At 36.5% G+C, this 20,806-nt stretch overlaps 1 protein-coding gene and 1 long non-coding RNA gene across 2 annotated transcripts; one reads left to right on the forward strand and one right to left on the reverse strand.

The window, feature by feature from the left end:
* The first annotated feature begins 710 nt into the window (after positions 1-710).
* Positions 711-3,463, forward strand: LOC145790938 (uncharacterized). The gene is made up of 2 exons (XR_014330372.1): positions 711-884; positions 3,225-3,463. It is a non-coding gene; the product is annotated as an uncharacterized LOC145790938 (long non-coding RNA).
* Positions 3,464-9,246: 5,783 nt separating this feature from the next.
* LOC114321034 (protein NUCLEAR FUSION DEFECTIVE 4) lies at positions 9,247-20,098 on the reverse strand. Its single transcript, XM_028268159.2, has 3 exons — positions 19,584-20,098; positions 10,332-11,242; positions 9,247-10,235 (listed from the first exon to the last, which is right to left on the reverse strand). The coding sequence occupies exons 1-3, from the start codon at positions 19,905-19,907 to the stop codon at positions 9,770-9,772; spliced, it is 1,701 nt and encodes a 566-aa protein (XP_028123960.2). The 5' UTR covers positions 19,908-20,098; the 3' UTR covers positions 9,247-9,769.
* Positions 20,099-20,806: the final 708 nt, after the last annotated feature.

The following is a 20,806-nucleotide window of genomic DNA, read 5'->3' on the forward strand; positions in this document are numbered from 1 at the left end:
TAATTAAATTATGAAGATTGAGAATTGTAATTATTACGAATTAAATTTATTTATGGGGTGTTCAATTTGAATATGTAATTTAAGCGACGGAAATTTGGAGCCTTTTTGGGAGTTTGATTAAAATCTGATTCAGATTAATAAATTTAAATATAATTAATTAGACTCTAAAGGAAATCAATTAGACTATTTAATTTATGTGGGATTTGTGTTTGGGCTAATTAAGATTAATTAAAATTAAATGATGTCCAATTAAATTAAATGTGAATGATATATTAATTTACTTTTAATAAATTATCAACAATGATAGAGACCACTAATTTTGGAGCTCTAAAATGATCACTAATGACATGGCACTCAATAAAAAAAGAAAAAAAAATACAACACCAAGACCAAAATATCAAATCATTCATGGTGGGGCTCACTGTCACATCATTAGTGATAGCACTAATTAGTGCTCTCACTCATTTTCCATAAATTATATCAATAATGCTTGAGACCACTAAAAGTAGTGCTCTAAAAGCACCACTAGTGATGTGGCAGTGGACGGGACCCACTGCTTGTGTCTTGTGTTTTTTTTTTTTTTTATTAAAGTGTTTGCCAACTCATTAGTGGTGCTTTAGAGCACCACTTTTAGTGGGATGTATCATTACCCAAATTATATATATTACAAAGGAAAGTTGGTGTGTTAAGTCTAAGGCAACAAATATATATGTACATCATCAAGTCTTGTGTGGGTGGAAAAAAAAAAAAAACAGAGCACGGCTGAGAGAGAGGGAGAGCACGGCTGTGAAAGAGAGAGACCAAGAGGGAGGAAGAAAAGGGAAGAAGAAAGTCTTGTGGGATATCAAAACTTAAGCTAAAAATTATGAAAAATTCATCTTAAGGTAAGAAATTTCATCCTCTTTCTAGTGTTGTTTACTTAATCTAGAACAAAAATTTATTCAAGGTATATTTTGAAAAGATTAAAAATAAAGATTTGAGGATTAATCATAAATTCATAGAAATTGGATTTGTATGTTAAATCAACTTAGGTTGAAAAACATGAGTTATGATTCTTTTAATTTTTTAAATTTGGGTTCAATTCAGAGAATTATTCTTGAATTAAGTTCTATAAATTACATGCAATAAGGGTTTATTAAAGATTTGACCCATGCAAATGAGTTAGGTTAATGATTATGGAAATCAACTTAGAAATTAATTATTTTGAGTTTAATTTTGCATATCTTATATGAAATTAAGTTCCATTGTTACATGCATGAGGGAATTCTATGAGTATTTGAATCTATATTTACATGCATCATGGATTTTGAAGAAATTAAGCCATTTAAATTCATATTTTGAAGGAAAAAAATGACATGTTTTATGAACATCAAGTTTATGGAAATTTAGAATTAATCCTAATGTTAGATAAAGTTTTGATTTTATAATTAGATTTTTAATCCATGCATGTAATGTAATTTAAGATTTTATTTAAATTAAGCATATTTTGAAACACCTATGGTTATGAATTAAGTTGAGGTTACAAATTAAGTTAAGTTTAAGATTATGGAAATTAGTTGGGAAAATTTATAAGAATATAAAATTAGTAATTTTGATGTCAATTTCATACAAGTGAATAATTTTATAAGGAGTTTGTGACTTTAATTTCATGTTTTGAAGGAAAATAAAAAGAGCTTGAAGTCAATTTTATGTAACTAAAGAAAATGAGAAATTGGAGCCATGTTCAATTTATGGAGATTAATTTAGAGATTAATCACTTTGGGTTTGGAATTTGGCTTGATATGGAGGAATTGAGTTAAAACTAAATTTGGACAATTGGAGCATGATTTTGAATGAATAATTTCTAATTGAGAGTGTTTACTAAATTATACATTGGTTCTCCATATTTGTGTGCTACAAATACATGTTTTGAGGCTTTGAATATCAAATCTGAACTTCAATTACAATTCTAAAAAATTTCAGAATTTACACTATCCGCTCAAGCGAGGAAAGTCTCGCTCGAGCGTGAAAATCGAGCTCCCAGAAGTTTTTCAAATTTTACAGTCCGCTCGAACGACCAAAGTGGCGCTCGAGCGAAGACCCTATTTTCAGCATATTTTGAAAAATCGCATTTAATTCACATTTTTATTCTCATCTCTTTCCAAAGCATTCTAGACATGTTTTATGGCTCTATAAGGATTAATAAGTTAACAATCAACATTAATTAGTTGATTAAAGAATAAGTCATTAACTTAGTGATACTTGATTAAGAAACCAAGTGAGGAATTGGTTTATTCAGAAAAGAATGATTTGCTAATGAAAGGATATGTGAAATAAGAATCCGATTCATTTAACTAAAGAAAGAATACACGTAGTAGAATCTCGGACTACTTGGGTAGAAAAAGACAAGAAAAGTCAAGCTTGATCAAGGAATTGATATTGTGTTTCGATGTGTATATGTTATGTGTTTGTGTAGATCACGCGCTATTGTTTGCCTAATTTGTGATCTGTCTGGTTTGCTTCTGAAACTATCTGTGAGTAATAACTCTGTAAAGTTATGCTTAACTTTAATTATTTTCTGATGATATGAGATGATAAGTTTCTGAAATGCTATGTTTTGTATGAATGAACGATTGTCCAATTTTCTTTGGAACGTAATTGTGGTATCCTTAGCAGAGGCCCTCGCCCAGGGGACATAATATTGTGGCTTATGGTCATGAGGCCCTAGCCCGGGGGTTAATACCGTGGCCCAGGCCCTCGCCCGGGGGAAATAATACTGTGGCCCAGGCCCTCGTCCGGGGAAAATAATACCATGGCCTAGGCCCTCGCCTGGGGGAAACAATACCGTGGCACAAGCCCTCGCCCGGGGGAAACAATGCCGTGGCCCACGTATGAGATATGTTACCCGGTACCGGAGGTTCCATTATGGAACCTGATATGCTTGACCAACATGATATGCTACGCTAAAGGAAGTACCACACATTATTTAAATATGAATATGAATATGACTCTATTTCTGATACGAATATGAACATAAACATGACTATGTTTCTGATTGGATAAGAGATTTGAAAGCTGATTTCTGAGTTTCTGATATGAATACGAACATGAACATGACTATGCTTCTGATTTGATAAGAGATGTGAAATCTAATTTCTAAATTCGATATGGACATCATTCATTAAAACCCTTTACTCTGTCGTTATTCATTGGGCTCTAACTCACTGTATTATTTATGTATATAGGTGAACAGACGCGTGACCAGGCTTAAAGGCATCTGCCTGAAATATGTTTTTGTTAGCCAACCTATGTGCCTCCCGTGGAGGTTCCGGATATGTCAAGTGACTATGGCTACGTGATTTAAAGTTTAAGTTTTGTTTTCTTGATTGGTTAGACAAGTCTTGTGTATTTTGTAAATAGGGCTAAGTCCCTCTTTGTTTAATCTGTGTATATATGTATATAAAGTTTAAAATTTTTCTGTCTCGTATAAGTATGCACAGCTCAATGGAAGTTGTTTAATTGCTATTTGCTTCCGCAACCCGTAATTACATGTTATTCTGTTAAGAGGCCTTTGGTAATCCAAGAATTACTGGCCGGTTACGACACTAAACCTATAGGGGCGGGTTTGGATCGTGACAGAAACACACCCTCGGATAGTACGTGACTAATTTCACTTTGCTCTTCGTGTGTTTCTAAGTCTTATCCTCGTTATTGTGTCTTAATCTTGGCCTAGAAATGCCTAGGATGCTAAAATGCACTTGAACACATTTAATAAAACTTGTTGAAAACAGGGGCCTCGCTCGAGCACAACTTCCTTCGCTTAAGCGGACATGCAAAATGTGAGTGGTTGCTTGAGTGCACATTCCTTCACTCGAGCGGTCTGTAAACTCTGCAAAAGTGTTGGTTGCTTGATTTTTCCGCTCGACACTCGCTCGAGCGTAAGACTAAGATCCTCGTTCGAGCGCAACTCTTGTCGTTCGAGCGGTCTGTAAAACATATGAACTTCTGGGAGCATGCATTATACGTTCGAGCTAACTTTTTGTCGCTTGAGCAAAAGTGTGAAAATGAAGGTGGTCGCTCAAAAGCATGATCTGTCGCTCGAGCGGAGAGGCAGAATCTGGAATTTTCAGATTGCACTTCCTGGCTCAAAACTCGAATTCAACCCCTCAAAACACAACTCTTGGGCCCCAAAACTTGAGAAAACACTTGTAAACTTGCAAAATATGATGAATTAAGGATTATTTCATGAAATCATGGCCCAAAAGCTTGCCAATAGCTCAAAATTCATCTTGAAACTTAAGAAACAAACCATACATGTAATCTCTTGAACTAAAACCTTTCAATACATGATCAATTAAGATCAATTGGTAGGAATTGTGCTAAATTCTTAGAACCAAACTACAATTATGACATGCATGAGAAAGTTCTTTCAAAATCAACATCAACATCCAAAGAATGCACATGCATATAATGGAATGCTCTTCTTTTCTACTTCCTTAGCTTAATTCATACACTAATCCTTCATTTTCCTTCAAATTCACAAATTAAATGAGTTAAGTACAAATTTAAGGGTGGAATTCATTGCCTACAAGTCTCAATTCTCAAGTATAATACTATAATCTTCCAAGTTCCTTCCAATTCCTCCAAGTCTCTAGCACTTATCTTACAATTGAGCTCAAATTCCTCCCCTTTCACTCTCACACGTTTTTGTCACCAATGATGAAGACATGAGAGTGTAAAATGTGAATGAGGGTCCACTAATGCCTTATATAGGCTAAATTAATGGTTTAATTAAATGGTTGATCAAATTACTCAATTAGACATTAAATTATCCTAATTAAATCATTCCGAATTAACTTTCAATTGAACCCTCCATAAAATTCTAAAAATTCCAAATAACACATAAATCAAGTCAATTTTGGAATCGAGTGCTAATAAGGCCTTCAATTTGCAGAACAGAGCAGAATAGAAATACAAACAGATATTTATATGACAAACAGATAGAAACATAATTAATGCAACACATATGCAATCAAGTCAGAATTCAATCTTAATTACTCATTAGCATCCTTAATCATGGCTTAAAGGCTAACCATAGGTCGGGGTTGTTACATATATATATATATATATAGAGAGAGAGAGAGAGAGAGGAAGAGAGAGAGCACACCAACTGTGATAATGGTGGATAAGACAGCAGAAATAGTAATCACATTGTCTCTTCTTCTTCTTCTTTGTGGGCTTTGTTAGGGTTCTTTGGAAGTGAGGTTTTTTGGGGATGTGGGGGTGTGGGGGGTGTGCATTCAATGGGTGAAATATTTTCACAAGGATAATTTTGGTATTATTTGAAAAAGAAAAAGAAATTTTAAAGGTTTCAAAATTTATAAGTGGGGATCCAAAAAAATGGAGGGTCTAAAATAATTCATGGAGTGCTAATAGCACCACTCTTCTAATGTGTCATAATGAAATTAACAAACAACTCAATACAATGACAAACCCCATAACAGGTGAAAATTAATCACCTTAGTATTTGACAAGAATCAACTCCCATGATTTTTCAATTACGAGTATATGAATGACCGACTTGTTTTAAGTTGTTTAAAGTAGGAATTGGCCTAATAGTCAAGACTTGGGACCTGGAGTGTACTCATTCTATGGTTTAAAGTTCGAAATCTTCTACGTGTAGATAATTTTTTGAGACAATCTATATAAAATTTGTCACAACTTTAATTAGATCTTTATTAGTGGATGGTAGAATTAATCCCCAAATTAATTCTTGTTAAAAGAAGGGGAAAATAAATAAACAAATAAAACATAATACTTGTCAAACGGAGCCAATTGTAAGGGTGTCAATCTAGCCCGTCCCGACCCATGTTGGGCCTTACGGGCTCCCGCCAAAATTCGGGCCGGCTCAAGGGCCAAAAAATTAGGCCTAGGCCCAGGCCCAAGGGTATTCGGGCCTTGGGCAGGTCGGTGGGCCTGGGCCTAGTCTCGGGCTTGGGCGGGCCTAACTTTTTTTTTTTTGTTTTTTAAAATTTTTTGTACCAACATCTTATTATTTTCCACTAAAAAAGACACTGGGCTCAGACAGGTCAGGCCTTGAGTGGGCCTTAAGCGGGCCTATGGGCTGGGCCACGAGTCAGGCCAGGCGGGTTGGGCCCACGAAACGGATCGAGTTTCAAAATAATGGCCATGGCTTAGGCCTAAGGGCTCAAGTAGGCTTCAGGCTGCTCACGGGCTGCGGGCCATTTTTACACTGCTAGCCAATTGTGGCAAAGGCTGGGACATAACTTTGCTAATGGAGTCATGGGAAAACACACGCGCACAACCAAAAAATAAATAAATAAATAAAAATAAAATGATGATGACACATAATACTTGCCAAGTGGAGCTAATTGTGGCAAAGTATGACAGCTAAAATGATTTATTTATTTTTTTGATAGGTAAAAAAATAATTTTAAAAAAATAAAATAAATCATTGAAAACAAAAGTATTAGTTATGTCGTATTTGCTTAGGAGATTTGGGAAAAGATTTGAAAATGAACATGGAAAAGGAAAGTGAAATGTGAATAAAATATACATACATTTCACCTTGTTTTACACATTTTTTTTCTTTCTTTTTCTAAATCTCTTTCCAAATTTCTCAACCAAATACACCATTAGGAAATTTCATCATCACTTTAGACAAATATTATTAAAATGATCACAATTTTATATTATATTTAAGGGGGAGAACCTAATCAAACTAATGTGTAGTTGGCTTGTGTTGGATCTTATTTCGGATTCATCTTAATGATTCAAATCGTTCAATGTATAAGAACTGTCTAATATATCATACTTGTAAAAAATCACATTGATCAGTTATTGATAGCCACTTGGACATTATATCAGTATCTATGGTTTTAAAAATAAATTGTTGACACAAATATAATCTAATTAAGTAGATATTCAAATCTAATCGATGTGATTTTTTTTGTAAATATAACATACTTGACACCCTTGCATATTAAATTATTGTTAAATTATTTGGATTATCAAAATGTGTTAAATATATTATAAAAATGTGATGTCATCGGAGGTGAACCTTGTCAAAAAATAGGGTAAATTATACTTCGTACCCCTGCACTTTTCACTAAATCTCACTTTGGTCTCTACACATGAAATCATAATAGTTAACTCCTTATACTTCTGGTCAAATCTCACTTTGGTTTCTACATATGAAATCGTGACAGTCAATCCCCTGTACTTTTACTCAAATCTCACTTTGGTCCCTACACAAGTGTTAATGTCTCCCTTCTATTACTTCATTTTTAAATCTTTAACAAAATCCAATCGTGTGATAAAAATATAGCTACGAAATTAGGGTAAGAGAGGAAAATTATTTATGTTTTCCATTAATACACTTTGTCTTACGCGATAAGTACGTAAAAGTTATATAATACAATATATATATATATATATATATGTTCGAATGCTAAAAATTGGGATGAAAGGGTAAGAAAATAGAACTTTTGAAATAAAATAAAATAAAAATGAGACAAAGAAATCAAAGAGAAAGGAAGATCAATATACAGAAGATTGTGTTACCGTGAAAAATCGAGTTTCGTGATTCCAATTTATGCAAAATCCTAGTTCATCTTCTTAATCGTTCACAATCTTCGTTTTGTTTTGGCCTAATACAGTTATAATTTGATGTGAATTTTGGGACAGAGTGTGTACTGGTGGAAAATGTAGAGGATTTTTCTCTCTTATCCTTATGTCGTAGTCACATTCTTATCACATTATTAGATTTTGTTAAAGATTTAAACAATTGAGTAACAAAAATGGGACATTAACACTTGTATAAAGACCAAAATGAGATTTGACAAAAAAAAAAAATACAGGAGGTTGACTGTCACAATTTTATTTATGAAAACCATAGAGGGATTTGACCAGAAGTGCATGGAGTTGATTGTCATGATTTCATGTGTAAGAACCAAAATAAAATTTGGTGCAAAGTGTAATTTACCTGAAAAAATAATTGTAACTACATCTATAGATTTTTGTTATATTTAAATTTATATATATATTAAAAAAATTGACATCTTTGACAAATTTTGTTTGGTTAGAGTTTTCCAAAAATATTTTTTAGAAAATTATACTTTCTTGTTTTTCGTGTTTTTTTGTTTTTACTGAACTTTTTTAATATTTTAAGAAATTTTTTTTAAAATTTTTAGACATACCTAACATAAATATACCTAAAAAGTAAAAAATTTGTAAAAAAAAAACCTTTTAAAAATTCACTATATACCAAAAATACAACAAAAAAAATACGAGAATTCAGTATATTTCTTGTATTTTTATGTTTTTATTAATTTTTTAAAATATTTTTTAAAATATTTTTATTTTTTAGATACATCTAAGTAAGGTGCATCGAAAAAATTAAAAAAAAATGTTTAAAATTTTAAAAATATTCACTAAATACAAAAAAAAAAATACACAAAAATCAAAAAACTTCGTTTTAAAAAAAAAACTTAATCCAAAAAACTCAAAATAAACACACTGAACTTCTTTTTTTTTTTTTTTTTTTTTGGGGGCATCACACTGTTTTTAATAATAATCTATGAACAAATTAATTTAGTATGAACATCAAATTGAAAATGTGTAACGCTAACGATTTTTAAGAGTTTATTTATTTATTTACTCAATTGTAAAAGTAAAATCGTAACTATCAATCATAGTTTTAAAAACTAGATCAAATCGGCCGTTCAAATGGTTGACCGGCCCAATTTCTGGTCTAAGTTATCTCACATTGCCGTTTGTGTTGAAAACTGGATTTGGACTAATTGAACCGCTGACCCACTTGTACCACCCGTTTATTGAACCGTTGGGTTGACAACAATATTCACCGTTGAGTTGACAACAATATTCAAAAAAATTCGAACCTCCAACGTTTTGCAATGTATTGTAAATACTAACCACCAAACTATTCATGCATCTGTTGGTTCTAATGCTAAAACAATTGTATTATAAATTTGTTTTAGTTTGTTTATTATATATATACTCTTCTTTTTTTTCCCTTAACTTAATTTTTTTTACAAATATATTATAAAATTATTTATGACATAATTATGACATTATGATTTGATTTGGTTCACTTGCAGTTGAAACAGTAATTTATCCACCCGATCACTTTTCAAGTGCGCTCACTAGTCCAATTTTCAGAACATTGTTATCAACCATTCGCTACACAATTACATTCTGCACTACACAATTACATTTCACACATAATACATAGAATACACGCAATTACATTTCACTGGACCAATTTTCAAAACATTGTTATCAACCATTCACTACAATTTTCAAAACATTGTTATCAACCATTTGCTACACAATTACATTTCGCACACAATGCATAGGATGCATATCTGTCCTATATTCTGTCTCATATTCATCACAGATTGCCATATCAAAATCAATGAGTAGAAGAATTGGGGTGAAACAGATGATTTCACACCCAATGTGTATGGCACCGCTTCTAGTGTTGAATAATATCAAGTGCTAGATTGTTCAAATCTAACATAGATATGTTACTAAAACTTCTTTTTTTAACATTAAAAAGAAGGATCATATTGCACAAATTATAAACTTCATGTGCAGTGATCAGATGGAGGTTCAAGAACCAACATATCAAGGCTCATGAAGCAACACACACACACACACACACACACACACAAAAAAGCAGTCTATTTTATTGCATTTTCCAAAAAAAAAAATATATCCTACATTCTCACACTTCATTCTTCTCTCATCAATGATTTGAACTCTGAGGCAGCCTGAAGGAACCCCCAGCATAAAGCATCTCGTAAACCGGCTTGATTCGCTTTGTTAGAACTACACTCAGGACGGTGCCCATGGCACACACACCGGCCAAAACGATGAAGGTAAGCCTAAAGCAATTTGGGCCCAAGCAAGAAGTACCGTGCTGCTTCGCTGCCTCGCTATCATATACGAACCCTGCAAGGACACCAGAGAAGAGGAGAGCACCGAGAGGATTCCCGAGCGACATGAAATTGAAGATTATCCCAAAATGCTTTAATCCGAAAAGCTCAGAGGCGGTTGGGACCATAATGGAAAACTGAAAGCCATAGCACATTCCAAGTACTGCTGTTGCGACATAGAGTGTACCATCAAGAGCAGAAGCAAAGAGAAGGTATGTAATGATCATTATGATTTGTGTGAATGTCATCCAAATTGTCCTAGGGATTGTTTTTGACCTGTAAAATAGGAAAAACCAACAAGGAATAAATAGGAATTACCTAGAGATTGTATTACGTAGGAATCAATCGACAAGGAATAATGGGTTATCTCACTTGACAAAATGTTCGGAAACAATGCCGCCACCAAGCCGACCCACAAAATTGAAAAAGCTGAATAGAGATAACAGGACGGTTGTATCTTCTGCACCTTGAGCTATTCCTATCTGAGCCAAGTTGTTGAGAACGGTAACACCCGAACCAACACCGGCGAAATAAACAAAGAACAGAAGCCAGAAATCAGCCTTCACTATAGCTTCACGGAAAGTGAAATCTTCCCCTCTTTTGGGCCGTCTCTTCTTCTTCACCGCACCCTCTCCCTCAGCTAGAAGCATATCCACCTCCGAAACACTGTCGTTCTCATGAAAACTTCCAATATTTGTTGTTGATGTAGATGGGGTGAGCAACGGTTCCGATTTGTCCACATCACCTTCTGCTTGAATAAGTTGGTCAGAAGACCCTACTGGTCGACCAAGTGTTCCTAACTTACTCCGATTTGAGGGATATAATGTCATCTTTACAGGGATAGCAAGTGGAGCCATGAGAAGTAGAACCATTATGACAAGAAAAGTATAGGAAACAGTATCACTCAAAGGAATAAAATGACTCAATACTGTGGTCGTGAGAAGATATAAGCCAAGCAAAACACTGGCCACTTGGATGAAAAGAAAATGGCCACACTCGGCAGAGTCTTCCCCGGAAGCGGGGGTACAAGGTTTAACAGCATACATCATTACAATACATAAAGTTGGGATCCCAAGAGTGAGAAAGAGCAAGAGCTTGGCAGAGGAATTGTGAAGCAAGATGCCGAAAATTTCTGTGTACACTGCAGCACTCAGCCCCGCATAACCTTTGAGAATACCGGCGACAGTGCCCCGACTGACAGGGAAGTTTCTCATGTTTGTTACAAGCACGGCCGTGCCAAGCCAAGCACCGCTATTGGTGGCAACACAAAGTGCAAGCCATAACTGTCATTCAATTAAAAATTAGACATTGTCAGTAGAAAATTTCTTAGGCGATCGACCAAAATGAAAATTCAAGGTAAACTGCATGGAAGAGGATGTTTGTTAAGTGCATATATACGACACGTTTAGTAAGAATGATTTGATTATATAGATGGAAGAACTCAAGTATTCCAGAAGCTGTGACTATCTCATGTTCTGCTATAATTTTCTAGTGTGCATATATGTGCAAAGAAATAGGCATTAAAAAGAGATCCACATAACCAACTAAGGTCTCTTGGAGCCTAAGTGTGAGACACATGTCCGAGTTGCCACACGCCTAAGAGTGTGCCGTTTAAAACATCCTGTCTACCCATGTTCAATGATCATTTGGGCATTTAGCAAAGAGTCCCACTTTACTGACATGGAAAAACGTGCAGTAGTGCTTGTCGTGTCTCTTCGTCGACAAAATTATAACGCAGTATTTGTATTCATCATTTTTCATGCTCTCTATTTCTTTTGCATGATGCAAGCATCTGTTGTACCAGTCCAACACACACACACACACACACACACACACACACACACACACACACACACACAAAAGCATGCATACACAAACACACGTACAAATAAACAGACATATCCCCATGTCTATATTTTCAGGAGTATCAATTTACAACAACCTACGTCTGTGTCAAAACAGTACAAGTTTGTCAATCCATAAAACATAGCAAACTTGCCATGACTTCAAAACTATTCTTCTAGGCATTCAGAGATGTACCGGAAGCACAAAGCCAAAAAATATGAAAAGGAAATAAAAGGTAAGAAAAAAGAGGAAAATAAACACTAGCCAAAATAAAGTAAAATAAAATAAAATCAAGAGAACGACAAGGGCAGTGTAAGGTGTGGTCCTCTGTTTGCATGATCTTTAACTTCTAGTTGATACTTTTCAGTTCTTGCTAGTTCATTTTCATGCATCCTAAATTCACAAAATGACTTTTCATTTGAGAGGGGGTGTTTGTAAGTGTAAAAACCAGAGACAGTGAATTATTTATATAACCTTAGGGTTAGTTTTATTACTCAGCAGTTCTTAGGTTAGGCACCTGTCCTTTGCCCATAAATTAGGTGGGATAGACATGGGATTGGTAAATGCCAAATCAGGCCCAGCCCTGAGATTTCCGGGGCCCAAAGCCGATAATCAACTAATAAATTTCTGGGGCCCTTCACATTTTTTTTTTCATTGAATGAAAAAAAAAATTTGAAAGTAAAGAACAAAAGATTTGTGTCAAAATCACAAAAAATACTTAGTATTACATTACAATAACTAAGAAGTATTGCTTGATCCTCACTCTTCTTATATTTTTAGAAGTAAATAAATCAATTATACTTACATAATCTAATTTTTTTGCAAAATCATTTTCAATGAATAACAATGCTAATTATTTTAAATGGGCCTTTCAATTTTTTAATGGATTAATTTATTTTAAGTTAATTTGAGCCTTCCTTAATTTTTTTTGGACTTAAAATATACTTCATATATTAGACTAAACTATAATAAGAGAGACCCCTTTTTTGGGTCTATTTTCAATGGATAACAATGTTAATTTTTTTAAATGACCTTTCAATTTTTTAATGGGTCAATTTATTTTAAGTTAGTTTGGGCCTTTTTTTTTATTTTTTTAAACTTGAAACATACCTAATATATTACACTAAATTATAATAGGAGGGGGCCCTTTTTTTTAGCCAATTTTGAAGGGCCTTAGGCCATGGCCTTGTGGCCTATGCCCCAGGGCCGGCCCTATGCCAAATGACAAATGTAACCAATCAAGACCAAGAGGTTTTTCATTAAGCCAAAAAAATGATTTTCAATATTAAGATTTCCATTGAACAAGAATGAACAGGAAGAGGGTGTTGATACGGTTAAGCTCAGCACCCAACAGTGGCATAGATAAGTAAATCATGAAAGGTAATGCTGCTTTAAAAATGAAATAGAACAGAATAGTGAAACAAAACTGTAACTTTTGAGTGGAACTGTTTTTGTAGATATTGGGGTGCCAAAGTGTTGGGAATCGGGGTTTCCGCCCAAGACCTCCTAGAAATTATACCAAGCAGAAAAACACACACACAGAAGGAGACCATATTTAACGTGATTCGACCTTAAAGCCTACATCCATAGGAGAGTAATCGGTTATCACTATAATAATAGAGAGATTACAGAAAGATTACAATAGAGGAGGAGCTCACACTATCCTTACTCACCCATTCACCTGTTTCCCTCGCTCACACCGAGTGAGACAGTCTCGCTGCCTCACATCTCTCACTCTCTCTTTGGATTGCTCTCTTAGTTCTCTCTATCCATCCCCTCCTCCTCACCTCAATTTATACACAATTGAGGGATGATGTGATTGGTCACCACCTACCACATTCCATTAGCTTGTGGATAGGAGCCACCCCCACCATCTTAGTGGGTTGGAGTTGGTGAGCCACCCCCACTCTCTCCAAAGTGGATGCTCCATGATAATCCCACACATGGGTGATATCTAACAAATCACCCCCTCAACCCATGTGAGGTGATCCACTGCACACACTACTGCTATACTTGTCAAGCCCAAATTTCAACAGAATCTTCATCTCCTCACTAAGACGCTGCATCCCCTGAAGCTAACGATAATACACCAGAGATACGAGAGGAGAAGGGAATCCTACATCCTCAACTCAACACACACCACTCTCTGATTTGGAGAGAGCCTCTGCTCCTATCTCCCACAGATCTCTTCCACGCTTCTTGTCTCGAATGTCTTCACCTACTATGCTTGAACTTGTGTAACCAAGATATCCTGCACCCCCTGATTGAGATGCCTAGCACCCCCTGCCCGGGATGCCTTGCGTTCCTTTGAGTGCTCTGTGACACTACAGCTCTTTCCTGAAATGCCACTATCCTGCCATGTATCTCTTTGCACAGCCAAAACTGGAGCAACAGAAAACTCTTCATTTGTCTGGTCAACGTTCCTTGTTTTCTTTGCTTGGAGTTTCCTCTAAACTATCCTGAACTTATCAGCATTTGCCCTTTGCACTCCTGAACAACTTCCCAGCGTTTTCCACACACTTGTTGTTCATGCCTTTTGCAATCCCTGATCTCTAGTTCAGCGATACGCATTACCTGCGTATCTTTCACTTGTATTACCAGATTGACGGTTAACAGTAGCTTTCTTTGCCAAAGCAACTTCAACAGATTTGTACAAGTAACCAACTATGCAACACCTAGCATAGTACCCGCACCCATACTCCTTGAGGGCTCATTGTGGCTCTATCTCTCCTCCTGCGCTCGAGCTCCCCTAAGAGATCCGCAACTACTCTGTTTCATTAAGAGGTGCGTTCGCTACCATGGAATCAAAACCGATACCATAACCCAAGTATCCAACCATTCAGTCAAAACTGAATGCTATCTGTTGTACAAAACACAAGCGCTCTTCCAAAACACAGTAGATTCCATTGCTCAAAATCACATTGAGCCAATGTAAAAAACATGCAGAACCAATCGAGCTAGCTCTTTAATTTTCTGCAACTCAAGCTCTACCATAGTGCCAAGTTCCGATTTCCATAGGCAACAAACAAGTTGTCCTTGACAACTCCAAACAAAACATGGTGAGCAACCCGCTTGAACCAATGCTGAGGAGACTAAACAAGAGAGGCTTCAAATTCTCCGTCAAAGCAACTTCGAAAGCAGTACCAAAAACATCATGTCCAATCAACCATCGAACACAATACTGCTCTCGTCAAGCTCGAATTAATCAAGAGAGCCAAACAAATTTTCCGAGAACTGAGGCAAGTTCTCCACCAAACAACACTGGATTGTGGATGCAGTCAGGCTCTAACCAGTTCGGAAGTATCAAAACAAACTTCAAACGAACTAACAAAATACCGAGAGCCAAAAAATTCTGAAGTGTCGAGCAAACTCCAGATTCCTCCAACTGCCATTCCAACCGGCAAACACAAGATGATGCACCATCTTCACAGCTGCCAAAAAATTGCCAAAAAAGGCACGTGCATCGTAAATGCACAACTCCAACAGTCCCTACTGACTCCACCGAGTCTGCAAACAATCTATCCCCTCAAAATCCAACGGCAGATTAAAAGATGGATCCTAACACATGAGATTCACAAAATCACCATCTTCACGTTTCTCCGCAACAATCTCTTCCAATCTTCAATGAACACCAACGGTCACACCGCTTCCACAGAAGCAAACACCCAGAGTCTGAATCGTCACCCAGACTACCAATAGCTGATGTCTTTGAATATGGAACAGATTGCGAAAATAAAAATCCACAAGAAGAAGAAACAATCAAGTCTCACAAACAGGAGACACCCCTGGATCTAATCAGACTTGCTCATAGATCCCAACTGTGATAATGAATTTTAATAAACCACGACTCTGAAAATCGCCAGTAATCCATGAAAGACCGCCAACAACAATGCCTCCAATAGACATTGAACAAAAACGCCAAAGCTCCACCAAGATCTGAAGTAAATTGTCACACCTTCTCCTTCAAATCGACAAATGCGGAAACCAAGGCTTCACCGAATGCGAGTCTTCCAATAACGATCCATGAAGGATCTTCAACGCCTCCACTGAGGCCAATGCCAATAAAGTACTACTATTTGCACTTATTACACATGCCAAATCTCCGCAGTACACTCTGCCAATGCTAGTTCTCTCCATCCTCTAGAGAAAAACCCAATGAACTCTGAAGTTCTTTAACTAACCCAAGAGTCTCCAAATGAACTGATAACTTCTGCAACTGACTCTAAAAGGTCTTCAATTGGCTTCCAATTGGCTTCAATCGGGTGAACAAAATTTTTCAACCCTATCACCCACATGGATGATAAAACACCGTTGTACAAATATGCCTCCATTCCACCGAGCATCCAGAATGAATCTGCACCTCCTACTTGGAATGTCTTCAACCGCCACACATCATCCTGCATGGCTCGCACCTCTATCATCAGGAATACTTATAATTTCCTTGTTGAGGTGACTCCACCCAACCTCTCTAGGTGCTCGTCGCGACTTCACTGTCACAAACCAGATTCAAGACAAAGAAAAAGATTTGCCTCTCACTGGGTGCGCACTGCAGCGTCTTATCCCTTTCAATTTCTCTGTCTGGAGCTTTCTTCTATGAACTAGTTGCTGCTGCTAGGCCAAAATCCAGTACACTGCACCTTTGTATGATTGCTGCGTACTCTTGCACTGTTGTACGCCTACACCCTGTATGACATTCATGCGTACTCATCTGTGCTATTGTGGCTACGTGCTCCTACACCTTATGTGTGCACTACTACAGCTGTTGCTGTTTAACATTCACATACTACCAGTACTTCTCGTATTATGTTTGACAGTAGCTCCAACTACCACAACATTTCCCTGAGCCTGCACTAGTTGCCAATCATCTGTCTCCCGATGAAATGGTCTTCTTCCGATTGAACCAGATCTCTCGATTGCCTAAACTCAACAATTAGGAAAGTTCCTAGGAAAGACTGGTGGGGTCACAACCAGCCCACTCAAGAACCAGTCTCCTTAAACAGTGTCTTTTTGACAGAACTTTCCTAAACACTGTTGATCTTGAGATAATCATGTGCAATTCTATTAATCGCCCTTGACCAATCTTGATCTCCCTCGATTCGCCATTTGATTAAGAATGATCTCCTTTGGTCTCCAATGATCTATCTCGATTTGTATCTTGTTGTCCAATCTAGTCAGAATCTGCCCATTCTAACCTCTTCATTGAATCCGTAGCGTTTCACAATATCCGGCAACCTTCCTTCAACTATTGAAGATGACAAACTTCCATGTTTTTGACAATCTTTAAAACCTGTTCAGAATTTCACTATTCTAACCTCACGGTTGCATCCGGAACGGTCCAAGGAATATTCTGTTCCAACAGAATATTCCATCCACTACACTTGACGCCATCTGCCACTTTGATCTTCTTTTTACAGAAAAATCCAATTCAAAAATCTGACCATACGGATGTGTCCAGAATACTCCAAATAGTTGGAAAGCACTATTGGATCAATAGAAACGGGCTCCGAATGACTCAGAACAAGCCAAAACAGTTTGGACACCTCAGATCTGCGGCTGCACCTTAGCCGCATAGCACTGGATCACTCCTCCTGCGGCTACACCTTAGTCGCGTTGTACTAGATTACTTCTCCTTGTGCTGACATGGCAAATGACGTGGCGATGACTGGCTACCACGTGGCGATGACTGGATTGCCACATGGTGATGACTGGCCTGATGACGTGGCAAACACGTGGCCGCCCCTGACTGACGTGGCGCCACGTGTCAATGACGTGGTGCTACGCGTCTCGTCTTCTTCCTCTGTCGCGCGTATGGTACGTGGACGAGATTGGAATGACACGCCGGTGCATCAAACGGCGCATGGTGGCGCGTGCTGAGAGTGAGACTCACGCGCTATATTCAGGAGGCGCGTGAGGGCGCGTCCGATGTCCTCTGGGGCTCTGCTTTGCATTTTTTGACTCCCCTCGTCGAGACCTTGCTCCTGGTATGCTCAAACTCTGATTTCGAGCAATTTGATTTCTAGACAGTTTCGAAAAACAATCAGTTTTTGTTCCGAAAACGACCGACGAGGCTCTGATACCACTTGTTGGGGATCAGAGATCCCGCCCAAGGCCTCCCAGAAATTATACTAAGCAGAAAAACACACACACACAGAAGGAGACACCATATTTAACATGGTTCGGCCTTGAAGCCTACGTCCACAGGAGAGTAACCGGTTATCACTATAACAATTGAGAGATTGCATAAAGATTACAATAGAGGAGAAGCTCATACTATCCAAGCTCACCTATTCACCCGTCTCCCTCGCTCACACCGAGAGAGACGGTCTCGCTACCTCACATCTCTGACTTTCTCTTTGGTTTGCTCTCTTAGTTCTCTCTATCCAACCCCTCCTCCTCACCTCAATTTATACACAATTGAGGGATGATGTGATTGGTCACCACCTACCTCCTTCTATTAACTTGTGGGTAGGAGCCACCCCCACCATCTTAGTGGGTTGGAGTTGGCGAGCCACCCCCACTATCTCCAAAGTGAATGCTCCACGATCATCCCACACATGGGTGATATCCAACACAAAGTACATAGGGAGGACAAGCAAAATCAGGAACAAGAATGGGCATTACATCCAAAACCTAGCATATACACATTCTTTTGAAAAAAATTAATCAATGCTGTGTTTTTTTTTCTGCAAGGGTGATGTAACAAGTGGCAAATGTTAAATTGACATCTGATATTCGTATATGTTTCAGACTGTAAGGGGAAACCATAACAGCATAACTTATTATGAAACTCCTACTTCAAAGTCTGAATTCAGTCATAGGAACAAATCTGATTGGCAGATGCTGATATTTTTAAACCATTCTTAATTTAAAACCACATTGATACAAGCTAACTGTCAAACCCACATGCTAGAATGATCCGACTATGCATCAAGATTACCAAATTGTTTTATATAATAATCTGGTTTATTCAGTTCATTTAATTAATGTTGTTGCCTAATGCCTAGTGTTGTCAACAAATGAAAAGGCTCCATTAACAAAACAATCTTGTAAACAAAATCTAGCATTGATATATTTATCCATATGATTTGTTTGACTACATAACAGAATCCCCCAAGTGTCACAATCTATCAAAGGTTTCAATCTTTCAAAATGCTTATATGCAATCAAGACTCCATTTTACTTTTAAGCAACAAGAAAGACTAGATCAAATCCAAACTTCTATATAGAGATCTACAAACCCAAGCCTGTGTTCAAGAACAAAAACAACTAACTAATAGTAAACTAGTCTGAAATATACACCACATCAAAAATTCCCAATAAATCTAATCAGAAAATAGCAATCCTCATCTATCCAAAGACCAATAAATTTATATTATATCTGAAAAAAAGAAAAAAAAAAGAAGAAGAGCCTACCATCTTTATAGCACTAATCATATAATAAAATAAAATTAACAAGCAATCTATTAAACTAGTTTAATTCGAATCCCGTAAAGCGCTTGCTCAGTAATTACCTGAACTGGTCAGAACCCAAAATAATAACAATAAATTTCAAGCAAACTATTAAATGGGTATGCATAAATTTCAATTTTAGGCAAAGAAAATTAAGAACAATTCCATGTAACAATAACAACAAACAAACAATCAAATGGGTATGCAAAAAAATCAATTGTAGGCAAAGGAAACTATGAAGAACAACACTACGTAAACAATAAACAACAATCAAACACTTAAATGGGTATCCAAAAAATTCAAATCTAGACAAAGAAAGCCAGAAATTACCAGCCAATAAGGCAAGGACTGAACAGTTTGGCTAACAGCTAGCCAGAGGACTCCATAACCCAAAAACGAAGCAAAAGCTCCGATCAAAAGAACAATCCACGGGGAGTACTTGTTGCAGGCGATCCCAGGAAGGATTCCAACATTCTCACCAATATCGTTGGCGACTCCGAGCATTGTGAGCTGTTGTTGAGAGAAACCCAGAACAGATTTGAGAGAATGAGAGTAGAGAGGGAAGTTGTAGGCGTTGCCAGATGCAATTTGGAGCCAAACAGCAGCTCCAAGACCCACCCATGGAGGTCTGGACCCGCCTTTGAGGTGCACCATTGATGGGTCGTTGTTGAGCTTTCAAGAATCTCAGTTTTTGTACAGAGTGTTTGATGTGCATGTGGACAGAGAAGAGGAAAGTGAGGAGGAGTGGGGGAAACGTGGGGAGAAGTCCTTTTTTTTCTTTGTCGGAGAGTGTGTTGAGAATGCAAGGTTAGATTTGGGGCAAAACTATCTAGTGATTGTAACGTGGACCTTTTGCTTGACATGTCAGCAATTATAATCTGGGCCAGGGTGCACCTTTTTTTTTTTTTTTTTCTTTAGAAATTAAAAAAAAAAATAACGATTTGAACTTTGTCATTAAAAAAATTTAAATTTTTTTAATTTGTCAATTTATACTATTTTTTTATTTTTTTAATACCATTTGCCTATTTTTATTAAATAAATTGTTAGAAAAAAGCTGTATTTTAATTCTTAAATGTAGATGTACTTCAATGATTAAAGAATCCGTTTTCATTAAGTTTAATATTAAAAAATTATTTTTTTAAGATAATTTTACTTAATAAAAATAGATAAATTATTTATATTAAAAATAAATTAAAACCATCTTATGTATTAATATTATATTGATGAATAGTATGAAATTAATAAGGTCAATTGAATGGTGGTGTAAAATTGATTTTGTGTCTCAAATAACCAATTAAGTGTCTGAGTTAATCTAACTTAAAATTATATATGGATCAATGATATTATACATTAATATTGCACTCAATATTGGGGGCAATTAAAAAATGAATAGAAGCGGGATCAAATAAGATTATTGACCATTGAATTTTGTGACACCATTTGTCAATTCTACGATGCGTGATTAGATTTGGATATAAAATTTTAGATACCATCTTGTCTAATTATGTAACTAGTGTATGGGATAAATTCTCTTTCATATACATGTATATTTT

The sequence above is a fragment of the Camellia sinensis genome, chromosome 5, assembly GCF_055761805.1.
Source record: "Camellia sinensis isolate YWXY chromosome 5, ASM5576180v1, whole genome shotgun sequence".
Classification (NCBI taxonomy): domain Eukaryota; kingdom Viridiplantae; phylum Streptophyta; class Magnoliopsida; order Ericales; family Theaceae; genus Camellia; species Camellia sinensis.

Excerpts from the sequence above, each read along its gene's own strand:
- LOC114321034 (XM_028268159.2), bottom strand. The coding sequence starts at position 19,907 with ATGGTGCACCTCAAAGGCGGGTCCAGACCTCCATGGGTGGGTCTTGGA. Across the intron at positions 11,243-19,583 it reads AGTCCTTGCCTTATTGGCTG|TTATGGCTTGCACTTTGTGT; the intron begins GTAATTTCTGGC and ends ATTGAATGACAG. Across the intron at positions 10,236-10,331 it reads GTTTCCGAACATTTTGTCAA|GTCAAAAACAATCCCTAGGA; the intron begins GTGAGATAACCC and ends CCTATTTTACAG.